This window comes from Mya arenaria, chromosome 14 (assembly GCF_026914265.1).
Source record: "Mya arenaria isolate MELC-2E11 chromosome 14, ASM2691426v1".
NCBI classification, from domain to species: Eukaryota; Metazoa; Mollusca; class Bivalvia; order Myida; family Myidae; genus Mya; species Mya arenaria.
The window spans coordinates 14,070,764-14,098,179 of record NC_069135.1 but is presented as its reverse complement, the minus strand read 5'-3'; the positions used below and the strand labels follow the sequence as shown (position 1 = coordinate 14,098,179).

At 36.4% G+C, this 27,416-nt stretch overlaps 2 protein-coding genes across 3 annotated transcripts in view; one reads left to right on the top strand and one right to left on the bottom strand.

Moving 5' to 3' along the window:
- The window catches only part of LOC128217070 (cadherin EGF LAG seven-pass G-type receptor 1-like), a 37,916-nt gene extending 29,955 nt beyond the window's left edge, over nucleotides 1-7,961 (bottom strand). Inside the window, exons 1-2 of the mRNA XM_052923925.1 lie at nucleotides 3,989-7,961; nucleotides 281-645 (exon numbers count right to left, since the gene is read on the bottom strand). Of these exons, the coding sequence (XP_052779885.1) occupies nucleotides 281-645; nucleotides 3,989-7,613 (3,990 nt within the window). The 5' untranslated portion in view covers nucleotides 7,614-7,961. The remainder of the gene's footprint in view (nucleotides 1-280; nucleotides 646-3,988) is intronic.
- A 2,595-nt stretch (nucleotides 7,962-10,556) lies between these two features.
- LOC128218005 (mitochondrial substrate carrier family protein ucpB-like) lies at nucleotides 10,557-25,611 on the top strand. Of its 2 annotated transcripts, XM_052925497.1 has the most exons (6): nucleotides 10,557-10,688; nucleotides 16,975-17,134; nucleotides 17,524-17,663; nucleotides 21,923-22,128; nucleotides 22,431-22,587; nucleotides 23,178-25,611. In XM_052925497.1, exons 3-6 carry the CDS (start codon nucleotides 17,540-17,542, stop codon nucleotides 23,357-23,359), a joined length of 669 nt encoding a protein of 222 aa, XP_052781457.1. In that variant the 5' UTR covers nucleotides 10,557-10,688; nucleotides 16,975-17,134; nucleotides 17,524-17,539; the 3' UTR covers nucleotides 23,360-25,611. The 2 variants fall into 2 exon arrangements, with proteins under 2 accessions (XP_052781457.1, XP_052781458.1); XM_052925498.1 differs by lacking the exons at nucleotides 10,557-10,688; nucleotides 16,975-17,134 and having other exon boundaries at nucleotides 17,322-17,663.
- Nucleotides 25,612-27,416: the final 1,805 nt, after the last annotated feature.

Below are 27,416 nucleotides of genomic sequence, written 5' to 3'. Positions count from 1 at the left end.
TACAAATATTTTCTTATTTATATCTCAGACACTATGAGTGGGAAATTTTAATACAAATGTGTCTTCAAAATTCTTGAAAAAATGTCTTAACCATGAATTTTGATTTCAGATCCTAAATAAAGAGTGATTGCAATCCAGCTCAGTATTAAAACTGGCACTGGTGTTGAACTGGTTGCCAAATATTCATTCTTCTTTACGAAGCAGGGCTTGTTGAATATTTCAAGTAATGTAAAGGGTTCGGTCGTTTGATCAAAATTCTTATTTCCTGACTCGAGCTCACCTGCAGAGTGGATAGGTTAGCGAGGAGCACACGCTTCAGGTAGATCTGTTCCTTGAGAAACTCTGGCATGTAGAACACGTCCACAAGCTGCCTATCTACCACCTCCGACCTCTCCCGCACCGCCACAGTCACATTCATAATCTGGGCAGTCACATCCGTGTCATTACGAACATTGATCACAAACAGGTTGTTCTTCGGAACATTGATGATGGTTGCCAGGGCGTCCACAAAGAATGTGAAGAGTGGTGAGAGGAACACGTGGCTGGTCATGTTGTTGATGCGGATTGTAACACTGTTTTGGAGCATCTTGTACGTGACCAGCCGCACGTGAAGTCTGCACGTGGCTCGAACCTCATTGGCTCCATCTAAAATATGGTAGAATAAAATTAATTACAAGGAATGTTAAATACTCTGATATTCACTGCAACATGACTTTCCGTATACAAACTTATGTTTATGGTAGAACTTGATAATTCACATGGACTATGGTTCTTATTCATTATTCTCCCTGTTAGAAGACAAGAACACAGGCAAGGCATAAATATGAGCGACTTCATTTTAGCCAAGTCATTTATGGTATGATGCTAGCTATGCCTCTGAAAATACATCACCTATACTGCTAACAAAGGTCAATGTATTTTTGGAGTTCCATTGCTATTAACAGCATTTGAAATGCTTATAAGGTTTTGATAAGTGTTGACATTAAACATTCACCAAACTTTGCAATTAAACCTGAGTAAACAGGTATCTCCGAACACTTTGGGAAGCCTAGGGCTTAAATCTTATCTAAACGGCCAACATGGCCTTTTGATGGTCAACATTGTACCCTCAAATACCGTATTATATCATGCATAGGACGCACTTTTTTACCCCCAATTCTCGTCTTAAAAAGTGCCTGCGTCCTTTCTATGCTATTAGAATTGCATCTGTTTTTTCCAAGTCCATTTCGGGTCGAAAATATTGGGTCGAAAATATTGGACCGGGGAAGAACGCGGTAATAGTAAGTATCTGTACTGCGTCACCGAAGAGAACAACTGACATAGGTAAAATCACGCAAGTTAACACACGCAGAAATATATTGAATGTTTACTTTAAAATGATTTATTGAGAAATAAATTGAAAAAAAAATACGAGTGTTTACTTTTTTATAAAAGGGACGCTACTCACAAAAACTCGATGTGAGTCAGCATTTTAACTGGATTGAGTTATAACGGCAACGGAAAATCGGGAAAGGAGGTTAATATCAATTAATCGTTGTTCATGATTTTAATGTTTCGATATTATACAAAACATTTTGTTGCATGTTACTGTTTTAAAAAAATAATAAAGGAATGTGCATAACGCAAAGTAGCATAATTGTCAATATCAAATCTTTTCAAATGTGCGAAGGTGTGAAAAACACCCGCTGTCTGTCATTAGAAAAATGGTTGTTTGTTCGCACTTTACCTGACGTGCCTTCCGCTGGCAAGACTAATTACCGACACGCATTAATTATGCCTACATGCTTTAATCCGCGCAGCGACAAGCCTTATCAAAACAATCCTCAGTTTTGACAATACAGTTTTGTTGCGATTGCAACGGTTGACTGTCATTCAGAAGGCATGTCGGGACTATTGCAACGGTTGCAACGGTTGACTCTCAGTCGGGACTATTACGGCATTTGTACAAGTCTTATAATATGCGTGAATGTTCTCAAAATGTCAAGACATATATCTTTGTTATGTACGCTAAATTACCAAAATACGACGATAATTATCGAAATACACAAGACAGTTATCGAAATATGCCTAATATACAATTTTTTGTTTGTTTTTTACTTCAATATATGTTATAAATACTTTACCAACCTCAATTTTTCGGCTCCGATTTTAACATTTTTCCGCTGCGTCCTATCTTATATATTAAGGGGTTTTACCCGTTTTCTCAACTATTTTTTTGCCTGCGTCCTATCTATGCTAGCGTCCTATACATGATATAATACGGTAACAGCATAATGGATAGTTTTAACAAAGACAATAAATTTCAATTTCCATCAAATAACATTGTTCTGACTGCAATTTGGTGGAATAATGAATATCATTAAAAATAATTGATTTAATTACCAAAAATTAATTAAAGTATAGAAAAGTAACTTTTATTCATCAAAATTATTTGAAAGGATCAATTTATGTTCAAACATGAAATAAAACTATTTACTTGAAGCTAATCACCCATATAAAGGACTGCTTTACTTTCCAAAGACCAGAAGAAATATTTTTTTTATTTATTTATATATTATCACAGCAAATCTTACCATTGAAATTCAAGGCAAGCAAACATACCAAAGTACACCTAAAGTTAACCTTATGTCTGTCTAAACAAGGGATTAGCCAAGTTAAAGATCATGTCACTTGAAAAATGAATGGTGACAAATGGTGAAAGTTCAATAATTAAAGGTGTAAACATGGCCAGAATTCCAGTGATTGTTCTAATGGCCAGATCAACATATGGTACACTTCAAACAGCTTAGGGGCTTTTGTCTGAATGATTGGTCAGTATGGAACTATGTATTATTTATTCATTTAAATACACCTTTATTGTCAATGCCGTAAGTGCGACATTCTAATGGTGATTTGCTGTGTGAATATTTCATATATATGTGTATTTTTATGATCAAGGGTTAATGTTGCCAAAACAACATCAGTCCTTGTTAGCCACATATTTTTGAAAATGTTTAAACTAAAGTAATATAATTGTTCATGGTGACATTTTTCTTTTGATGCTCTACCCATACAATGTGAATGATGAAAATAAATTAAAAGTTATCTGATATATAATCAAGCCTTTAGGTCTGTTATACATGACACTTCCTTTATAGAAAGTGGACATATAGAAACAACCCTTCAAAAGTTAGTGACATCATAATTACAGCTCAGCTGACCCAGTGTTCTGTAGATATATACCCATCTCTCCAGTTAAAGAAAATACTTTGATATTCGATAATAAATGCTGTCATAAATGTGCCCATCACTTTTAATGTATGCCAATATTCAAAAAGAATCATATTCTTTCATAATACTTCCATTTTGTCTTTATCTAATCAATTTATTAACTAAACAGATCAGATGTCTGACGATTGATATTAATTTGAAAGTTGCACAAAGATTTAAGATTCTTTGCTTAATCACCCCACCATTATCTCGTTTTCACAAGTATTATTAGTCGTGAATCTCCTATGTCAATATTTCAACAAGATATCTTGTACCTATATCAAAGACCCCTATCAGAGAAATACAAACAGTGATAAACAGATATCTTGATACTTTCAGCAGACACAATATACAGCTATAACATAAACAATTTAACTGTATTTACACAAGATATATCATTTCTCCTCACACAAACTACAACTGATTCTGTTTAGAATTAAGGTTGGTGGCCAGAATGAAATTTTGTCCAATGGAATGGGAAAGTAAACAAAATATAATCTTGAACACTATGCTGGTTAAAGGGTTCTTTGTAAATCAAAATACCATTCCTTTTGGTAAAAACACTAATAGCATTTAACCATTACTTAGAGCACTGTTAAGGCCAACTTAGTCAGTCAAAGAAGGCCCTTATCAGGCGGATTTTACTTGTAGAATTTGGATCATTTAATGGCACAGACAGTCAGCTGTTTGATACAAATCTGTTTACCGGTAGTTTTCTAGACATGCATTAACAACTTACCTGAGACTCTGACTTGGAATGTTCCATTCCTGGGCACGTCTGAGTTGAGCCTTGAGTCGAGGGTGATCTCCCCTGACGTCTGGTTCAATATGAGGTAACCAGCCTCGTTTCCCATTGTGAATGTGTAGTTGAGCTTGTCCTGGTCTGACACGTCTGGATCAAAGGCTGGTACCCTCCCGATTGGCCCGGTCGGGAAGTGGTCCACATAGTTGTTGAAGATTATAGTGAAGTCTCTCAGAACAGGGATGTTATCATTGACATCCTGGACAAGAACTTTCACCATTGTTGATGTTACGAGATGGCCAGAGGCTGCTTTGAGGCGGATGTAGTAAGCCTTGTTCTCAGATTCAAAGTCTAGGTCAATGCGGTTAATGATACTGGCCGGGTCTGTTGGCTTGTTTTGATTGAGGACAAACAGGTCAGCATTATATCCACTGTCCATTGAATAGGTTATAAGTGCATTAGCCCCCTCATCTGGATCTACGGCAGATATAACAGCAATTGTTGAACCTATCTTGGTATTTTCTGGCACCATTACATTGATTTCTGGCTGAGCAAAGGCAGGGGCATTGTCATTGATGTCTTCTATTTCTATTTTAACTGTGGCTGATCCTGTCAATGCATTAATATTGCCATCTACTGCTAACACAGTCAATGTATAGTTGCTCTGTCTTTCTCTGTCTATCTTATTTTCTTTAGCAACACGTATATCACCACTTGCAGCGTCAATCTCAAAGTCAGTTATCCCTTCCAGAGTCTGAAGGAATCTGTAGCTGATCTTGGCATTCACATTCGCATCAATGTCTGTTGCAGACACACTGGTCACCAATGTGCCGTCAAATGCCGCCTCACTGACTCGAGCCTCATATATATCCTTTGAAAACATCGGTGCATTGTCATTGATATCTGTCACCTCTATAAACACTCCTGCTACCTCAGATTTCACTGGTTTGCCATGGTCACTGGCCCTCACATCAAAGGAGTAGGCTGCCTGTAATTCTCGGTCCAGCACTTCCCTTGAGTAAATTTCTCCAGTGTCAGCATTGATTGAAAATTCTTTAATCTGTCCAAGGATTTCATATGTTACTCTTCCATTTTCACCAATATCTTCATCAGTGGCTGAGACTCTACCAACACTTGTTCCGATTATTTCCCCCTCTGCAACATCAAAGCTATATGTGCTCTTGCTAAATTGTGGGGTGTGCTTATTGATGTCAGTTATGTAGATATAGACCTCTGCTGTATCAAGCCTGTTATCAACATCTTTGGCACTGATTGTAAGAATGTACTTTGGAGTTATCTTGTAGTCTAACGTCCTCTGTAGGGTAATGACACCACTCTGTGGGTTAACAGAGAAAGTCCCATCTCCATTCCCACTGGTGATTTCATAAGTAATGGCAGCGTTCAGGTCAGCATCAGCATCGTTGGCCTCCACCGTCAACACTTGCTTGTACTGTTGAGTGTCCTCTGAAAGTGTCAGGTTGTAGACTTTCTTTACAAACACAGGACTGTTGTCGTTCAGGTCTGTGATGGTGATCTCCACAGAGGCAGTACTCGATAATTGTGGCTGACCACTGTCCCTGACTTGTACGGCAAACAAGAATGTGCTCTGCATTTCCCGGTCAATTGTAGCCCGGACAGATATTTCACCTGTATTGGCGTTTATTGAGAATGAAGAATTTAGTTCATTAACAAGGGAGTATTTCAGGATGGCGTTCACTCCAGAGTCTAAATCTAAGGCATGGACTGTCAATACGCTAGTGCCGATTGTTGAAGACTCTAACACAGCACCTTTGTACAGGTCACTCTGGAAGTATGGGGTGTTGTCATTCAGATCAATAATCTGAATCCAAACTGTAGTACTGTTATGCTTGGGTGACTGGCCTTTGTCTGAGGCCTTTACTCGCAGTTTGAAGTCTCTAGTCTTTTCATAATCAAGAGGCTGCTGGACGGAGATTTCCCCAGTCGCAGAGTCGATGGAGAAAGTGTTGTTTGTGTTTCCCGTTGTGATGGAGTAGATGATCTCCTTGTTGAGACCTTCATCAGCGTCGGTGGCTGACACACGAGCAATCACTGGCCGACCTGACACATCTAGATTCTCTGTCAGATTTAGTGTGTATGTACTTTGATCAAACTGAGGAGTACTGTCATTCTCATCTTCAACTGTTATTTCAATGGTGGCTGTGGATGACTTTTGCTTCCCAAATGGGGCCTGGTCGATGGCCTGTACCACCAGGGTATACCGAGCCTGCACCTCTCTGTTGAGTACCTGAAGTGTGGAGATACTGCCACTGACCGGGTCAATCTTGAACATGGCTGAGTTAGGAGGAGAGATGATGCTGTAACGGATGTCTGCATTCTGGTCAATGTCTCCGTCAGTGGCACGTACAGTGTAGATCACACTGTTGGTAGGAAGGTTCTCCATCTTACTTACTCTGTACACTTCTTCATCGAATGTTGGCACATGGTCGTTTTCATCGTTCACATTTATAGTTAGTGAAGCGGTTGCTGAGAGTTGCCAAAAACTACTATCTGTTGCAGCGACAATGAACACATGGCGAGGAATGACCTCTCGATCCAACTGAACTGTGGTGGTCACCTTGCCAGAGATAGGGTCGATCGTGAACATGTCATTGCTGCGCGTGTCTAGGATTGATGTGAGACTGTATGTGAGTTTCCCATCTTCTCCAAAGTCACTGTCAGTGGCAGTGATTAAAATCACTGAAGTTCCTGATGGCAAGTTTTCTGCAATGTCCGCTGTGTAGGTTGTCTGTGAAAATTCAGGTTTAGTGGAGGTGATACCCCTTTTCAATCTTGATTTAACATTGTTTGAGCCAACAACTGTGAACTCTGAACTTCTAGTTGAAGATGGATAAATTAACACTTGGACAGTAATTTTGCTGGAACCATTTTCACCACAGAGTTTCAAAGTTATAGGTATTTGTAATTCAGCTTTAAACTGACACTGTGCATTCCCAGTGATGATTTCATAGGAACTTGAGTTGATAAAATACTTTGCTCCAGAATTGTTTAAAGTTCTTTGGATTTCAAGATCACATATTTGGCTTTGAAGTGCAATGGGAATGTAAGGAATTAGGGACAGCAACACAACATCCTTTTCAAGGCAATACAGAAGATATGAGTGGGTGAACACGTCACTAAATATCACAATACGCAGGGAAGGCCTTTCTAACGTTGAGAACAATGTCTTTCTATGTGCAGGACGAACACTGCATGGCAGGTTATGAAAATGGATTGTCAATGACGTCAATGTGGAATTTGCTGATAAATTGTTCAAATGAAAATGTTGCCTTGCTAAAACTTGGATTTCAATATGATCCTGTGAAATATGTGAGCATACATCTGAGTCTTTGATGTAAATCATTCCTGAGCTGGAGTCTAATGAAATGATATTGTCCAGCGATCTAGTCCACTTGGACTGATCAATATAGTATGACCAGTTGTGTCCAAGGGCGACATTGAACACGGACCAGGGACCCGGCCCCTGGTAACCCCTCAGGTCTACATGTACATTTATACTGGCCACCAGCCCCACACACAGGCTGTATACCAGCACGCACAGCGCTGTAACACACTGACAAACATCCATACTGAATTTGCACATCTACTGGTAATCACACGGATACATCACGATTATAATTCTAAATGTTAAATCCAATTACTCTTTGAAAACATCTTTTAACACTGTTACACTGTTCAAACAAAGCTAAAGGTAAGATTCGTAAATTGTGTTCACTCTTATAAATAGTTTAATCCATTTTAATTAAACAATAAATTGTAATGACCAAAAAATATATATTTTGTATTTCTCCAGTTCTTAATTCCGTTTTACTACACAAACGAGTAAATTGAAATCACTTATTCCCGAGCTATTTCATGATTCAACATTCTGCAATCGATACCGTCTACTCTCAAACCGAAAATGGCCTCGATACTTGTGTTCAATACCACGGCTATTCCATTGTCCTCCCACTGTTTACGGCGTCATATGTTACGCACTGGCGGTTCACTTTGAAGTTGTTCACACCTGAGCGAGTGTCACCAGCGATGTCTACGGGAGGTAAATGCTGCACAGGTACGTTATGCAGCTGACTTACGAGTTATTTTTCGTGTACATCACGAACTACGGTGAAATGTTACTGCTGTATAAATTTCCAGGAGTCTATTGAAATGACTATTAAGAAATAAATTATTTAATTTGAAGTCAATGCACCAACCAATTAATAATTTCATTTTAAATTCATCATTCAATTTATTAATCAATCAAATCATCATTTAAAAAAGTAATCAATCAATCAATCAATCAATCAATTAACCAATCAATCAATCGATCGATCGATCGATTGATTGATCGATCGATCAGTCAATTGATCGATCGATCGATCATAAATTAATCAATCAACCAACCAACCAACCAACCAACCAACCAACCAACCAACCAACCAACCAACCAACCAACCAACCAACCAACCAACCAACCAACCAACCAACCAACCAACCAACCAATCAATCAATTACTTAATTAATCATTCGATTATTTATTTATTTATTTATTTATTACTATTTCAGTGAACATATTTAAAATACGGCGCTGCTCAATTGAACGATTTTGGAAACCGATTTGAATCGATTTAAATGTTTAGTTCATCCGAGATTCGTCGACACTCAACAACGAAATCGGTTATTATCAGTTCAGGTGGCCCTTTCAAAGTGTCGTTTTGGGGCTTATTTGGGTTCGGCGATTTCCTAGTTCCTTAAATCATTGACAAAATCTTATACCTTTACACATATGGCATAATGACATATGACTTTGACAATCAATCAATGAAATAATCAATCACCAATTTATTCATTCATCCATACAATCAATTATTTGTTTATTCATTGCCTCATCAACTTTTAAATTGTAAATGCATTCTTTCATTTGTTTATTCAGCCACTCAACTAATAAATCAATTATGCAGTCATTCATAAGTATACCAATGAAACAATTGATATTAAAACAATAATGCATTCACTAGCGACCCCCCCCCCCCCCCCCCCCCCCCCAGTTAATATAGCTGAAACAAGACCTGTCGGAGTATGTGACGAATGCCCCCGAATGTGACATTGACCTTTGAACAATGTCAGAACATACAAACGCTATGACAATAGCAATGAAATGTGTGGATAAAGCAAGGAATGTTTATGAACAAATGGAATATATAATAAACACTAATTATCTCTCATTGATGTTGTGAAATACCACATGGGACTCATGCATGGTCACTGTAATGTGTCAGTGTTGTTGTTTTTCTTATGCCAACTAAACCAGGGAGATACATATGGTCATGTGGTAAGAAATTTTAAAATACAAGAGAAAGTAACGGCCACGACACGACCAACTATACTCTATATGTTCTTATATGCAACATTTCATAGTGAACTAACACTAAGTGTGACTATGACCTTAAAAGTAGGGACACTGGTCTTGCACGCGACGCGTCGTCTTGGTATGTCAAACACTTGTGGATAGCCTTATTTTAAAATGTGTCCATACATAAGAAAGTTATAGTCCGGACACAACCACCTATACTCTATGTCCAAATATGCAGCATTCCATAGTATTCAAACACTAAGTGTGACCTTGAACTTAAAGGTAGGAACACCGTCGTGCACGCGACACATCGTCTTGGTATTTTAAACACGTGTGGCAAGTTATTCTTAAATCTGTCCATCAATGAGAAAGTTACATCCCGGACACGACCACCTATACTCTATGTTCTTATATGCACCAAGTGTGATCTTGACCTAAGAGGTATAGGGACACGGGTCTTGCACGCGACACGTCATCTTAGTATGTCAAATACATCTGGTAAGTTATTCTAAAATCTGTCCATACTAAGAGAAAGTCACAGCCCGGACACACGGACGGACGGTGCGATATTAATATGCCGGGTGCATAAATATCAACTAAAATACCCCCATAATGAACCATTTCGGACTAGAAATTGTTTAAAAAAAAATTGTGGGGAGTACCACCAGACACCCTTGCCAACACTATCAAATACATTCGGTTCGGAGGCAGGAACGCAGGTCAAAAAGGTTACGCCCCCTTAAATTAATCAATTAATTAGTTAAACATTAATTATTGTTTAATGGGCTGAATGTTCAGAACTTTGTTATATTATCTAAATCATTTATGTTATCTTATATATTGTGGAAAAACATATACAGTAGGCATAAGCCCATGAGTACAGTATACAAATACAATGGTTAATACATTAAAAATGCAGCATTTATGTCATTGTTGTTATAATTAACTTTTAAATCGTTCTTACAAGAATATACTGCGGAGACAACTGTTTTAGCTGTATACATTTTATATTAGGATATGTGAGCACATCATCAAATACTTCATGTTAATACACAACCATGTCGTTAATCACGTTGTTAACAAAGTTCCGAACAATCGGCCAATAACTGAAACTGTTAGTAGTGATAAACAGCTATGGCGCAAACCGGCTACCATACATATACATGTCAGAAAGGTAACTCGTGCGTGACGCTTAGCATACATGTTGTGAATGTCGAGAGGGGTAAGGCAGTTCCTGAAAGTTTGGGGGCATGTCGACCATCAAGAACGAGGAGTTGTTGCGTTTCCTCCTCGCAGGGACTTCGTGCATGTGCGCGGCAGCGGGTAAGATTCTTTGATTAATTGTTACTACATGTACATGTATGATGTACATGCGTAATTCCGTAGCTGTCAGACATAGTCCACCTGGGTCACGGACATTACGGACCATTGACATTACGGACCAGATATAACGGACCAGATTTGGGGACATAACGGACCATATTTAGGGACATTACGGACCATGATATATAATTTTACTGTTTGTTTTAACTTAATAACATACTGTACAATATATGCGGACAATGATTTATGATTTACCTCACAGTTTGTTTTAACTTTACAATGTACCACATTTCGGGACATTACGGACCATGACCTATACTTCTACTCACAGTTTGTTTTAACTTTTTAACATCCCATATTTGTGATGTGAATATTTATATATTCTTATAGGTTAGCGATTTCTGAAATAAACTGTGGATTGTCATATTTGTTATAGACTTATATACCGTGGGTGCACTTTGGTCTTTAACACCTAAAGGAATTTCATAGGAATTATCAACGGTCACATTCTAACCATTGATCTATTTGAATTTTACGGGAATTTTTCACAGTAAGTTGGAACAATTGGCAGGTGTCATAGCAAAATTAACAGACATATACAAGTATATATTAAATGATGAAGACGATGTGGTGAAAAAAATAATGCTAATAATATTATAAATCATGGTCCGTAATGTCCCTAAATATGGTCTGTTATGTCTGGTCCGTAATGTCCATGGTCCGTAATGTCCATTTTGTCCACCTAAATGGCTGTCAGCTGGTGTTTTGACGATTTTGTTTAACTATGGCAGACTCGTGATGTCCACCATCTCAGCAAAAAGTTGCGATCGGCCCTTGCGCAGAGAATCCTTGCGGCCACACTTTTGAAATAATCTCCGTTATAAATTTAAATTTCTACGAAAATATTATTGCCTACTAATAAACACATATTTATTTATGTCATAATGCCAAAATAAGATGTTCAGATATCATAAAATATATACATGTGTCGATTGTTCGTGAAGAAATACATAAAAAATGTCAAAATAATAAAAAGTATCGCTCATTATTGTAGCTACTGTCGGACAGAATCCTTTTATTAGTACTGTATCGAAGACTATCATACAGTCAAAGGTATACCTAGTATTGTACATGCGCCTATATCAGTCAAGACATATTTGTATGAAGAATTTTGAATTAAAGGAATTAAAGGTACATTCCATTGCAGGTGACGTTCAATAAATTAATTCCCCATTCCTAAAGCAATAACGTTATGCACCAGTCATTTGTAACCACAGCCCCTTCCCTTCCAGTCCAGGGGTATTCTGGGGATAGCGGGAGAAATGGAACATGTTTTTGCCTACCAGGTGGCCCCGCAGTGCAGAGTGACAGCCGTGGTTTTGTTTTCATGCCGAATATGGTGGGAATGGGCCTAACATCGGATGCCTCTGGGGATCGGGGGCTTTTGGCAGGGATTTTACCATTAGTTTGACATTTCAGGGCGTGCATTTTACAGGGGGTTGGCAGGACTGAAAAGTCAAAGTCCCCGCTATTCCCCAGGACCTGGGGGGACCCTGGTTACAATTGACTGGTCATTACACATTTATTCTCAATAAAGCGGTGTGCTTGAAATTTTTAAACATTAAAATACTGACTGCCTAAAATTTACCCGAATGCGATGTGTTCCTCCTGCCACATGTCATATGGATAGTATGCCAGAGTATTTTTAACAACAACTCATCAGAAGTGCTTTTTAGCAAGATTTTTCATCGAAAAATTACGGGTTATAGAATGGCGAAAAGCGGGCGGACGGGCAGTTTGGCGGGCGGACGGGCGGGCGTTAACAATTCTGCGTTAAAGTTTTCATTTTATGTAATAAAATCAAAGGTTTTTATCCAATGGTTATCAAACTTGGTCAGACTATTTGTCGGCATTCAAAAACTAGGTCAAATCTTTAGAAGAAATATTTCACGGTAATAAATTCAACACCTTTATCAAATCTTGATTAAACATGGTCAGAATGCTTGTCTGCATTATATCTTGCATATTTTTTAATATGGGTCAACCCGGGTCAAAATCTAGGTCACTAGCTCAAATCTTAGGAAAAATATTTCCACGTCATAAATTCAACATTTATTTTCATATCTTGATGAAACTTGGTCAGAAGATTTGTCTGCATAATATCGTGCTCATTTTTTATGTCGGTCATCCCGGGTCAAATTCTAGGTTACTAGGTCAAATCTTAGGAAAATCTTTCCACGTCATGAATTCAACAATTTTTGTCAAATTTTTATGAAACTTGGTCAGAATATTTGTCTGCACAATATATTGAAAGTTCTTTAATATGGGTCATCCCCGGTCAAAATCTAGGTCACAGGGTCATTAAAAAATGAAATCTTAAATGATAAAGTGTGTCATCCAGGGTCAAAAACTAGGTCTCTGGGACAGATCTTATTGGAAAAGCTGATGTATTTATAAAATGTTAATTTTTCCTCACACAAATGGAATAGTTTCTGTTGATCAGGTTATTTGTATAAACAATATCTCCGATAAATATAAATAGGGGTATTTTTGGTTAAAAATATTAGGTCACTACCTCAAATCCCAGGTTTGCAAAATTGCATTGTCAAATAAAAAATCTGGCTTTAATGCGGCGTTGGCGCATTGGTGTCTTGTTTAAAATTGTAAGGTTAGTTACATTGACACCATTGACATTCATCTAGTTTGAACGACTGTAGATCAGTGCATATCAGTATGATCATAGATCAGAATGTGCATTGAATTGAAGATCTATTTATATATATCCATAACATAACGTTGGTAAAATATTTTGGGAAAAAACTCATGGCTTAATGCGTCTATTAACTTTTAAGAAGCAGTGCGAAATTATGAAAATATTGAACATTTAAAAATTATATTCTTGGCACAAAATGTTTGCAACACAGAATTTATATATATATTTAGTATATGAAAGGATTTCACACAATATTTGTGTTTATTTGGAATGAGGCTATTGAAGCATATCAAAACCACATCTTTATGTAAGCCTTATTTGTTAATGTATCAGTTGTATGAGGTAATGCAGTCTGATATCTGATGCAAAAATAAAAAAGAGTACTGTTAAGGTAAACCGACACCATTTCATGAAATGTATGATCTAATTTCATATTAGATATACAATATATGTACTGAATTTCCATCAAATAGTAGTCTTATTAATTTTTTTTAGAACAGGATGAATTTTAATTGTTGGAAATATATGTCATTTTGTATAGAAACATGAAGAATCTAATTACGTAATACTTGAGAATATTATTAGAATTATGATAAATTAAATGTTTATTTCGTAAAAATAAATCAGAAATTAAATATCTTAGTATTTTTGTTATGCTCCTTGATATCACATGAGAAATATATTTACAACAAATATATTAAATTTTGTATGTAAGGTTCGTTATGTTTATATATTATATTTTTTTCATAACTAAAAGATTTGCTTTCATCTTTTTGGTCACAAACTACTGGTAACCATTTATGTGACCTGAAAGAAATAATAATTAAACATTAGGCATCGAACATGTAAATAATAAAGATTAGGTATATAACAAGTAATTATGCTTCATATTGAAAGGTTCGTTACTTAAAGACTAAATGTTTTTCATGGTAGAGAAAATGCAAATTGCTTGCATTCATTTGAAATAATTCTGCGAAAAACCAATGATCCACAACTGGAGTATAACTTTGTATATTCTATATATAAAAAAATAAAAAATAAAATTTAGGAAAAATATCTGTTTCTTGGTGTATTAATGTATCATCGCCACAGAATCGTGCCTTACCATCGAACACTGCCCTACTATGATGATTATGCCGAGTATATTGGACCTATCTGGGACATATCATGGCAAAAGATATGAAGCGGATGCATGAAATAATGAACTTTTTTCACATAGTATCAATGTTTACATATTTTAATATAACAATAATCTGTGTGTATCTAATTAATATAGATGAGCAGCTATGTGGGTCCCATCTGGGTCCCATCTGGGCATTCTTAACCATATGGGTCCTATATGGCCCCATATGGGCTTTTTGCCCAGATTCAGCCCAGATGGGACCCATTGAGCTTTGCTTGCTGGAAAACAGGTATAATATAGTAATAAACTAAAATTACTAGATTTCTAGAATAAGAATCGAATATAGGGTATGTGTTGTACTATATTTTTACTGTATGTATAGTATACCACATACAATACATATTACATGTAATATCATAGAAAAATTGTACTCCATTAACTTTGCACATTAAAAATTGGTTCAAGAGGTAAAGGGGTTTAAAGGGAATATTTATATTAAAATACACATTGAAGGAACTTTATAATTTAAGGAATGAATTGCGGGCTTGATGTCATTATCGGGGTATGAACGCAATTGGGCTGGTCAAAGTGTGTGGAGTCCGAAGGACACCACGCGTACTTTGACCAGCCCAATTGGGTTCATATCCCCGATAATGACATCAAGTCCGCAATTCATTACTTATATTTACACCAATACTTCATTATTTCATTCAAGAATTGTTAAAAAAACTTAATTTCATTTAAAAAAAAACTTTCAGTAACCCATTCCTACCCATTCTGTAAATAGAACGACCTGGAAGCATTTTTTAATGACGTCACAATATCGCGGGAAAAGATCAACCACTTGAAATCACTTTTAAACATAAAAATCAAACAGTTATGGCAACTACACATGTAAAATTTAAAAAACTAACACTTCCTAAAATGTTGATTTATGTTTTACGGGACCTTCTGACACAATACAAACAATAACAAGATAAATATTTTTCATGTTTATTGTTATGCAATGAGTTGCGATCCGAACATATCTGAAGATGTTGCGTTCATCGATTGATGAACTCAATTGCCGAAATGAAGTTCATTTAAGGAATGGAAGTTGAGGTGTAAATATAAACAAATGAAATAGTACATGTATTTATTACATGAAATCTTTATCCGAATTATTTGAGAACTTGTCGGAAAAGGGTTTAAGTATGGACAAACTTATGGTGCAGCATAATCTAGAAATAAGGGAACAGTATATAAGTATTGATGAGAAATGCCATAAACATGAAATCGTTCGGACAATGCACTCGTAAATATTTTGTACGGACATTGTACTCGCTTTGAAAATTGTCCAGAACTTTTGTTAAACTCGGAACTATCACTTGAAAATTACAACGAAGTATACATTTGCAAATTTAATCAATATTTTGTAGACATTTTTTTCATATACCTGCTTTTTGGGTTAAATCACACGGAATTCAGACTTATACGGACAATGTACGCACAGAAATAAAATCTGTATCGAGTTTCAGGCTTAAACTAAGCAAACCCTTGAAAAACAAAAAAATACGTGAGTAAACTGTGTTACAATGCGGGTACTCTGTGCCTATTCTGAAGATCCTATCTTAATATTCACCATCCGTTAATGCCGAAATTATATGTTGAAGCTGGCTAATTATTCGCCATCTTATTCGGCCAATGTACTATAGCGATCATGTGATACTCCCTTGTGCAATCGTTACAATGCCAATCAAACTGAGAATAATTACTCATATGCGTGGTGTACACAAGTAAATAACTTACTGGGTACCTCAGCATTGTTAAGACTCACTTTTCAAATATTATTTAGATCAAGAAAAATACTTGAGTTGTATTACTGAAAATATATTTAGAATTGCTTTTTGTAAACTGATACCTTCATCTCATAATCTTCAGATAGAATAGGTACGGAAATAAGAAATACAAACTGTAGGTGGCCATTATTAACAAAATTTGATAATCTCATGATCACATAATCAGCTTAAGTACTTGTGAATTCATCAAAGTTTGTTAATTTGTAATGGAAATAGAAACAAATAATGTTTTATTTTCTTCCTTGTAAAACTTTACGTTCTTGTACCATAGTATTTTATTTTGTATGGCCATGATGTTATTATACCATTAATTAATGCTAATTAAATCAATGTCATCATCACAAATTACTGGCAATTGGATTAAATTATTTACAAAATTTCAACAGCAAAAAAATACAAAAATTATCAACCTAAAATACGTTAAGTGAGGTCTCGTATTAAAATGAATGAAACAAAATACCTATCAATGTACAGAATAAAATTTTATTTAGATTTCCTCACTTGGCCAGACATATGCATGTAATTTTGTATTTTTTCAGTAATCTACACATACATTTATATATATATTATAATGTGCTATCAGTTCTATGTCTGTTCTTTCATGATTTCCAGTAACAAACCCTATTGATGTTGTGAAGATTCGTATGCAGTTGGAGAGCGAGCTAGCTGAACAGAAGGGCTTCGACCACATGAGGGGGCGTTACTACGATGGCTGGATTAAAGGATGTGCCACAATCATCCGTGATGAGGGTGTCGCCGGCCTCTATAAGGGGTGGGGGGTTTCATATTGTTCAGAAGTATTATAGTCCAAACCAGGTGGTCCAGTTCCTGGATTTGGGGTTTATAGTTTTAAACCAAATAAATGTATTAAAACTTTGAAAGGACAGCTGTCATAAATCAACTTATTAGACGTTTATACATACTGTCAGTGGCATGGTTCGACACAAAATACACCAGCGTCATGTGATAAAAGCTTTACACTGCTTTGGCTTTTATTTGTTGTTTGAGTTAACTTAAATTGCAATTTTAGGCAAAATGGTGTTTTATGTTTGTGGCTGATGTTGCGCATGTCTTATTGTTGGCATTGGTCCATTTTGCTTCGGCTTTGGCTGTATATTTTAATTATAAAAAGTATTTTATCACCCAATCTTCCCCTTACAGCTAGTTTCCATCCCTGATGCGTGAGGGGTCGTACAGCACAATACGCCTGGGAGCCTATGAGCCCCTCAAACGCATGTTTGGGGCCACAGACCCTGCACACACACCACTCTGGAAGAAAGTCTGCTCTGGAGCAATCTCAGGTGTGTAGTTTCTTCAGTATACATATAGGATCATTATTGCATTGTTGCAATTTATTCTTACATTTTTTTTGGACAATTTTCTTTATTTTGTCCCCCCCCCATGCTAGGCAGGAGGAGATGTATTGTTTTGAGCACTGTCTGTCTGGTGGTCCTGTCACATGTTCATGACCACTCTGTATCTTCAAAACCCCTTTAAGATGAGATTGTGCGGAACATACATTCAAGGCAGGCCTGCTCAAGGTCAAGGTCAAAGGTTCAAGTCATAGATCTCATGTCTTCTCAGTATCTCTTTAACCCCTTGAAGGACTATCATGAAACTGGGGTCAAATGTTCACCACATCGAGGCCATGTGCACAACCCACATTAAAGGGACAGGTCACCTCATCGAAACAACACCCATAATCTTCTCCATATCTCCCAACATCAAATGTCGTGGAAGAGATCAAAACAAGCATGTGGGGAAACATCAGTTTTTGTTTCCAAAACCCCCCAGCTAGTAACATGCTTGTGTTGTGTGACTTAACTATTCATGCATAAGATGGTTTGCTTTTTATACCCCCCACAAACGAAGTTTGAAGGGGGTATATTGGAATCACCCTGTGGTCGGTCGGTCGGTCGGTCAGTCAGTCGATCCCTTCGTTTGTCGGTCGGTCTGTTGCAATTTACCTTGTCCGGAGCATAACTTAAAAACTACTGGATGAAATTGGATTAAACTTCATACAATGATAGAGCATTATGAGAGGAAGTGCAGTGTACAATAACCATAACTCTATTCTTGCCTATTACTGAGTAATTGCCCTTTGTTACTTTTTTTTGTCCGGAGTATAACTTGAAAAGTATTGGATGGAATTGATTGGAACTTTATACAATGGTAAAGCACAATGAGAGGAAGTGCAGTGTTCAAGAAGCATAACTCTACTTTAGCTAATTACTGAGTTATTGCCCTTTATTATGCCCCCGAAAGTGGGCATATTAAAATCGCACCGTCCGTCCGTCCGTCCGTCCGTCCGGCTCTGTAACTTTCCCTTGTATGGACAGATTTTAAAATAACTTGCCACATGTGTTTCACATACCAAGACGACATGTGGCGTGCAAGACCCATGTCCCTACCTCAAAGGTCAAGGTCACACTTAGTGTTTATTCACAATGGAGTGCTGCATATAAGGACATAGAGTATAGGTTGTCATGTCCGGGCTGTAACTTTCTCTTGTATGGACAGATTTTAAAATAACTTGCCACATGTGTACCACATACCAAGACGACGTGTCGCGTGCAAAACCCGTGTCCCTACCTCAAAGGTCAAGGTCACACTTAGTGTTTATTCACCATAGAGTGCTGCATATAAGCATAGAGTATAGGTTGTCGTGTCCGGGCTGTTACTTTCCCTTGTATGGACAGATTTAAAAATAACTTGCCACATGTGTTCCACATACCAAGACGACGTGTCGCGTGCAAAACCCGTGTCCCTACCTCAAAGGTCAAGGTCACACTTAGTGTTTATTCACAATGGAATGCTGCATATAAGGACATAGAGTATAGGTTGTCGTGTCCGGGCTGTTACTTTCTCTTGTATGGACAGATTTAAAAATAACTTGCCACATGTGTTCCATATACCAAGATGACGTGTCGCGTGCAAGACCCGTGTCCCTACCTCAAAGGTCAAGGTCACACTTAGTGTTTATTCACCATAGAGTGCTGCATATAAGCATAGAGTATAGGTTGTCGTGTCCGGGCTGTTACTTTCCCTTGTATGGACAGATTTAAAAATAACTTGCCACATGTGTTCCACATACCAAGACGATGTGTCACATGCAAGACCCATGTCCCTACCTCAAAGGTCAAGGTCACACTTGTGTTTATTTACAATGGAGTGCTGCATATAAGGACATAGAGTATAGGTTGTCGTGTCCGGGCTGTAACTTTCCCTTGTATGGACAGATTTTAAAATAACTTGCCACATGTGTTCCATATACCAAGATGACGTGTCGCGTGCAATACCCGTGTCCCTACCTCAAAGGTCAAGGTCACACTTAGTGTTTATTCACAATGGAGTGCTGCATATAAGGACATAGAGTATAGGTTGTCGTGTCCGGGCTGTAACTTTCTCTTGTATGGACAGATTTTAAAATAACTTGCCACATGTGTTCCACATACCAAGACGACGTGTCGCGTGAAAGACCGGTGTCCCTACCTCAAAGGTCAAGGTCACACATAGTGTTTATTCACAATGGAGTGCTGCATATAAGGACATAGAGTATAGGTTGTCGTGTCCGTGGTGTAACTTTCCCTTGTATGGACAGATTTTAAAATAACTTGCCACATGTGTTTCACATACCAAGACGACGTGTCGCGTGCAAGACCCGTGTCCCTACCTCAAAGGTCAAGGTCACACTTAGTGTTTATTCACAATGGAGTGCTGCATACAAGGACATAGGGTATAGGTTGTCGTGTCCGGGCTGTAACTTTCCCTTGTAAGGACAGATTTTAAAATAACTTGCCACATGTGTTCCACATACGAAGACGACGTGTCCTGTGCAAAACCCATGTCCCTACCTCTAAGGTGAAAGATACACTAAGTGTTTATTCACAAGGGAATTCTGAATATAAGGACATAACAGTGTAGGTTGTCAAGTATGGGTGGTATTTTTTTATGTTCAGAGGAAATTTAAAATAACTTGCCATATGTATTTGACACATAAAGGCAAGATCAATTTTCATGTACTGGCCTTGTTCGTAGGTCAATGTCACATTCGGGGGCATTCGTCACATACTGTGACAGCTCTTGTTTTTTTTATTTTTTGCTGTCATTTTTTTCCAGACATTAACTTGCAAATTACTAGATGGAATTTATTAAAACTTCATACAATGGTAGAGCACAATGAGAGATAGTGCAGTGCACAAGAAACATAACTCTATTTCAGCCAGTTACAGAGTTACTGCCCTTTGTTACTTTTTTCTTGTCCAGAGCATAACTTGAACTATTGGATGGAATTTAATAAAACTTCATACAGTGATATATTATAATGAGAGGGAGTGCAGTGTACAGGAACCGCAATTCTATTTCAGCTAATTACAGAGTTACTGCCCTTTGTTACTTTTTCTTGTCCGGAGCATAACTTGAAAATTATTGGATGGAATTTAATAAAACTTCATACAGTGATAGATCATAATGAGAGGAAGTGCAATGTACAGGAACCACAATTCTATTTCAGGTAATTGCATAGTTACTGCCCTTTGTTACTTTTTTCTTGTCCGGAGCATAACTTGAAAACTATTGGATGGAATTTAATAAAACTTCATACAGTGATAGATCATAATGAGAGGAAGTGTAGTGGACAGGAACTGCAATTCTATTTCAGCCAATTACAGAGTTACTGCCCTTTGTTTCTTTTTCTTTTACGGAGCATAACTTGAAAACTATTGGATGGAATTTAATAAAACTTCATACAGTGATAGATCATAATGAGAGGAAGTGCAGTGTACAGGAACCCCAATTATATTTCAGCCAATTACAGAGTTACTGCCCTTTGTTACTTTTTTCTTGTCCGAAGCATAACTTGAAAACTATTGGATGGAATTTAATAAAACTTCATACAGTGATAGATCATAATGAGAGGGAGTGCAATGTACAGGAACCGCAATTCTATTTGAGCTAATTACAGAGTTACTGCCCTTTGTTACTTTTTCTTGTCCGGAGCATAACTTGAAAATTATTGGATGGATTTTAATAAAACTTCATACAGTGATAGATCATAATGAGAGGAAGTGCAGTGTACAGGAACCGCAATTTTATTTCAGCCAATTACAGAGTTATTGCCCTTTGTTACTTATTTCTTGTCTGGAGCATAACTTGAAAACTACCAGATTGAGTGTAATAAAACTTTATACAATGGTACAGCACAATGAGAAGGAGTTCAGTGTACATTTTAGCAAATTACAGAGTTATTGCCTTTTTCTGTGTTTTTTTTTTTTGTCAAACTTTTGTCCGCACAGTAACTTGAAAACTACTAGATGGAATTTCATAAAACTTCATACAATGATAAATCATAATGAGAGGCGGCGTTCGGGGATATTAATCACCTTCAGTGATAGCTCTAGTTGTGTCAGCTATTGTTTCAGGTAACATAAAGGTATTAACCTTTTGTGTCGCTAGCATCTACATGTAACATCAGGATAGATTTTGCATCCAGACTGGAAACTTTTAGTAAAAGATTAATAATTACATTAACCTATTCAAACAACCCTCGTCTTGTATCCAGGTGCCATAGGGAGCTCCATAGCTACGCCCACTGACCTGATCAAGATTCGTATGCAGGCTCAGGGAAAGCTGGGCCCTGGTCAGGAGGTGCGGTACCCTTCCACATACGGGGCATTCAGGGAGGTAGTGCGGGAGGGTGGGGTCCGAGCCCTGTATGTTGGGGTGGGGCCCACAGTGAAGAGAGCTGCTATACTCACTGCTACTCAGGTGGGTCATTCATATGTTAAACAATTGTATAATGTGTATTTAAATTTGTTTTTTGTTTAACTTCTTACAGCATATGTTACAAGGATTATAACTAATTGATTAGTGTATGTATATCTGAATTCTTGATAGAATGAAGGAGTCACTTGACATGATTTGGATAACATTTTATGAGTGATGTGTATCCAATGAATAACTAGGTTGTTCCACTTGCTTCTGTACACAAACTGATAGATAGGTAAAAACTAAATGTTTATGAAATACTTGTATATCAACCCCTCACTTGAGGTATTTCCCCTTTCCAGATTCCAGCGTATGACCATGCAAAACACCTGATCCTGAATGCCCAGCTCATGTCTGAGGGTATTCCCCTCCATGTGACAGCATCCATGATCGCTGGATTTTGTACTGCTGTCACTACATCCCCCGTGGATGTCGTCAAGACACGTATTATGAACCAGTGTAAGCATGTCTTATAATATATAGCAAAGGCTCAGATATGCATGACGGAATTCCTGCTTGCAAGACTGCTGCTCTACCATCTGATCCAGCTGTACTAAGGGAGTTAACTGTTTCCTATATTGTTTGACATTATATAGGTGTTATTTTTCCTTATGCTGACAGGCATTGCAAGAAGACTCTTAAAAGTCAATTTCACTTTCTTGCATGAGATACTTAACCCTTTTATCCAGAGAATAGAATCAGTCCATATTTCCCTGAATCTGACTTGTTTTTATGCTGCTGGGAATTGTCAATGTCAATTTATATAAAAACATATCTCGGGGGATTTGACAGAAAGGCGTTGTAAAAGTTTATAATAAGATTTCAGTGCTGAATTATAGAAACTAGGAAACGTGTGTATTGTAAATGTTGAGATGCAAAGACTATAAAGCATTGTCCAGATTAAGTTTTATTATCTATCAACGGCCTGCTATGTCTGTTTGTGTTTGCAACAGTTTCCTGTGATTTTTTGGTAAAATTCGTAGATAAGGTAAGATTCATTTCAATACAAGTAATTGGTTCTTGACTAATATCACCGAGTAATTTTTCAGGCCAAGTAACCAAGCCATATTCCTCGGCATTTGACTGTCTGGGCAAAACATTGCGGACGGAGGGACCCCTGGGACTGTACAAGGGGTTCATTCCAAACTGGATGAGGATCGGCCCTCACACCATCGTCACATTCTTCGTGTTTGAGCAGCTGCGGCGGATGATAGGCATGGCTCCCGTATAGCATGGGAAGTTAATGTGTTGGCATGGCTCCCGTATAGCATGGGAAGTTAATGTGTTGGCATGGCTCCCGTATAGCACGGGAAGTTAATGTGTTGGCATGGCTCACGTATAGCACGGGAAGTTAATGTGATGGTTGTGACACTTCTTTGATTTCTTTATTCTTTCATTCAAATGCTCTTCAGATTAAAAAATAATTGACTTGCTTTTGTAATCAGTTCATCAATTAATGGTCGTTACTGGTAGAATTGGTTTAATTTAGTGTTTCAGTCCAGTGTTGAAGTCAAGGAGGTTCTTGTTTACCTACATATAAATATTATAGTTTTGTGCAAAAGTTTTATCATTACTAAGTATTTGATTTCATTATCATAATGCTTAATTGATTGCCAGTGAACTTTTATTATAAGATTGTTTTTATACAAATAATTCTTACCTGAAGACATTTGTTAGTATTTTCACTCTACTCATGATATTTGTTGTGTACAAAGGGACCTAATCTTGATATTGATTTTTTATATCACTTGTGTTTTTTTTTTGTTATTATGGATTGTTTATACTTTTGATCATGAACTCTTGTTTTAATATACATTTTTAGTTATTGAAATTCCTTTTTATTAACAAAATTATACATCACACATATTGACTGGTTATGGTGACAAAATATGTACAGTCAAAACTCTTTGGCTCGATATCTCATGGCTTGATATCCTCATTGGCTCGAACCAGATTAAAAGGACCAATTTTTATTTACTCTTATATAAAATTCAATCGGATGGCTCGGTATCTTGAGGGTCGATATTTCTCCACGCTCGAAGTCATTTTCGTGGTCCCAAACAAGAATTTCACACTTTGTTTTGTTTGCTTGGGTCGATGTCATTTTTCGCGGGTTCAGTTAAGAATCTTACACCTTGATTTGTTTGCTTGGCTTCATTTAGCATAAGGCGCTAATTGATTAAAATTGCTTGACTGGTATTATAATTATTATCAAATTAAAATGGTTTAACAGTTTGAATAAACATGCCATCACTTTAAGTTCTGTCTCTAATTGTTATCCATCTATAAATTTCTATGCATTGTGATATACCTTATAAGCTATGTCAGTTAATAAATACCCCTCTCTTCTCTTGCAGAAATAGCGTAGCCAATAATAAACGAGGTAAATAAGACTTCATTTAACAAATAAAAAAATAACATTCTGTAAGCAATCCCGCAAGCCATCGAGTTTTGACTGTATTAATTCCTAGCCAACATGATATTTTGATGGTTTAAATTTCATTTCTTAATGCATTTGTTGTGTTAAAAATAAAGAGATTTATCGTCTTTGCAATACATGTTTAATGACATTCATGATCTGGCAGTTTTAAATGGTGATGCTTTGTAACTGACATTACTTCTTTGAAATTGTGCTGTTAGATAATGCCAGGGAAATGGATTGGAAAATGTCGTAAATGTTCAAACACAACTCTCATCTTTAAAGAGAAGATCTGATCTCTATTTAACATGCTTAAGTATGCATTAAGGGGATAGAATGCTATGTCGGCCTTTCAAGGATGGGCTTTATTGGAGACAATCGTTTGTCATTCTATAACTTAATGTTTAGAGTTTATGGATGTCCTTAAGGATACTTTTAAATGTCTACTTTCATTCTATTCTCATAACATGATCTATTTTAACTAAAATCATAGCAATTATCAGACATTAGGATAAATGAAGCATTGCATGTTGTTATTTTACAAAAAAATATTGTATTTTGAATGAAAGAGGTTTTCTGACGACTGAAATAGAGCTAAATCCACTTGTCCCTGTTCTGTATGATCATATTGATCAGAGGATATTGACATAGAATAAGAGCGTCCAATTGTTTTACTTAACGGTAGCTGTTATTGTATTTTGACATCAGAATGTCATATCGAAGGCGTTCTGTGGCACAGTCTGTCGAATCCTGTTTTAATGGAATATCTTTTTCTTTAGCGATGGTATTAAGGGGTATCATTGATTGATTTGTTACATCAGAGTTTTCACATGGTTTATAATACTGTTTTAGAGTATGAAATTATTTGCTGTATTATACACATGGCCTTGTTGATATATAGTGTGTCGTATTAAAACAATGTGAAATCTTGTTTACTGCTAAACACTAGAACAAGAAGGCATTTTGATTCATTGTCTGAAAATGTTCCATGTTTTGCCTTTTTTACATTTGGGTCTTATTTGTGTATGTATTTGTGTATGTATTTGTGTATATATTTGTGTATGTATTTGATGTATGTATTTGTGTATGCATTTGTGTATGTTTTTGATGTATGTATTTGTGTATGTTTTTGTGTATGTTTTTGATGTATGTATTTGTGTATGTATTTGTGTATGTTTTTTGATGTATGTATTTGTGTATGTATTTGTGTATGTTTTTTGATGTATGTATTTGTGTGTGTATTTGTGTACGTTTTTTTTTTATGTATGTATTTGTGTATGTTTTTGATGTATGTATTTGTGTATGTATTTGTGTATGTTTTTGATGTATGTATTTGTGTATGTATTTGTGTATGTTTTTGATGTATGTATTTGTGTATGTATTTGTGTATGTTTTTGATGTATGTATTTGTGTATGTATTTGTGTATGTTTTTGATGTATGTATTTGTGTATGTTTTTGATGTATATTCATTTAAAATGTTGAGCATTTGTCTACTTTTAACCATATTTTATTTTTAACTGGCCTTTTATAACATTTTCTTTGTAACCACTAGTCTTTTTAGCCACAAAAAATATATGCTTAGTCAGGACCACTCTTTACATTAAGTGAAAATGGCTGTTAATGTGTGAAACTATTTAAAAGCTTGCACTCTCACAGATTGACCATTTTGACATTTATTTATTTTTTTGTGTTGGAAAAAGCCAATTTTTGTGTAAATGTCTGGAAACCAGTGATATGAGATCAGATCACATTTGTTTATATTTACATTCAAAATTGATGTTTTATAGCTAAAAGTGTTACTAACGTTTTAAGAAAAATGAATTTTTCAGCAGTTTTGCAAACAATTGAGATCTGTTCTTTTGTGGGTTATTTTATATGACTATATTATTAAGGCATTGATACCCAAATCAGCTGATTCTGAGACAAAACTACAAAAAATGTCCAAACTGTTAATCTTTGAGATTGCAGCTTAAAAGAATAGTCAGCTGTAATGGCAGACTCAGTATTTGAATGAAAAAATCTTCTGTGATTGTTTTCATATGATTTACATTCTTGTTTTATTGCAATGTATTATTGAAATCCCACATACTTGACTTTGATGGCCTTTCCTGGACCGCCCTGAAGTGGTATTCATGAAATTTCTTAAGTCATTTCTTGACTTTGTATATTATACTTGGTATAAATAAGATGGTATAAATAAGATTGTATATTCAATATAGTCAATGCCATTAAAGTATGTCAGATAGTATAAGGCCGTATGTAGAATATGACAAGTGAAGTACTTTAATTAAAAAACTGGCTTAAGGTAGGAACAGATGTTTTATGAATACTGACCCTGTACTTGTGTCTCTGACATCTTGTAAGTACTTGGTGGAAAACGGTTATAACACATCTGAGTTTAATCATTTTACATGTTAATTCTGCCAGTTGAAGTTTTACAGATATTGCAATGTTTATTATATAGACTGTAGTGAAATGTGAGTGTAGGAAGCAGACATTGTTTTTTGGAACTGCAGGTACATATGTCATATTCCAGTGACATGCCTGAACCAAATCAGGCTCAGACCTCACCACATCTCCAATTTTCCATCTATTGGGCATACAGAAGTGTAAGGTAAAATGTATTTTATATCCAATCATGGGTCATGGGATATATGACATGTGCTTTATAATATATATGTCATAAAGTATCTACAAACATAGGTGGCTATACAAAAAAAGCTTAATTTGAGTGATTGTTCAAACACATTTAACATATTCTTAGTTAGTCAATTCACTGAAGGTCAATTTCATTGAACATCATTCATCATCATGGTAAAACTAGAACATAATTATACACAAGATTCATTAGTACCAGAGACTACAACA

What these genes read in the sequence shown, in the direction of transcription:
- LOC128218005 (XM_052925497.1), top strand. Translation starts at nt 17,540, where the DNA reads ATGCGTGAGGGGTCGTACAGCACAATACGCCTGGGAGCCTATGAGCCC. An exon ending in CTATACTCACTGCTACTCAG is followed by an intron (nt 22,129 to 22,430) that starts GTGGGTCATTCA and finishes TCCCCTTTCCAG; the next exon opens with ATTCCAGCGTATGACCATGC. An exon ending in GACACGTATTATGAACCAGT is followed by an intron (nt 22,588 to 23,177) that starts GTAAGCATGTCT and finishes GTAATTTTTCAG; the next exon opens with GCCAAGTAACCAAGCCATAT.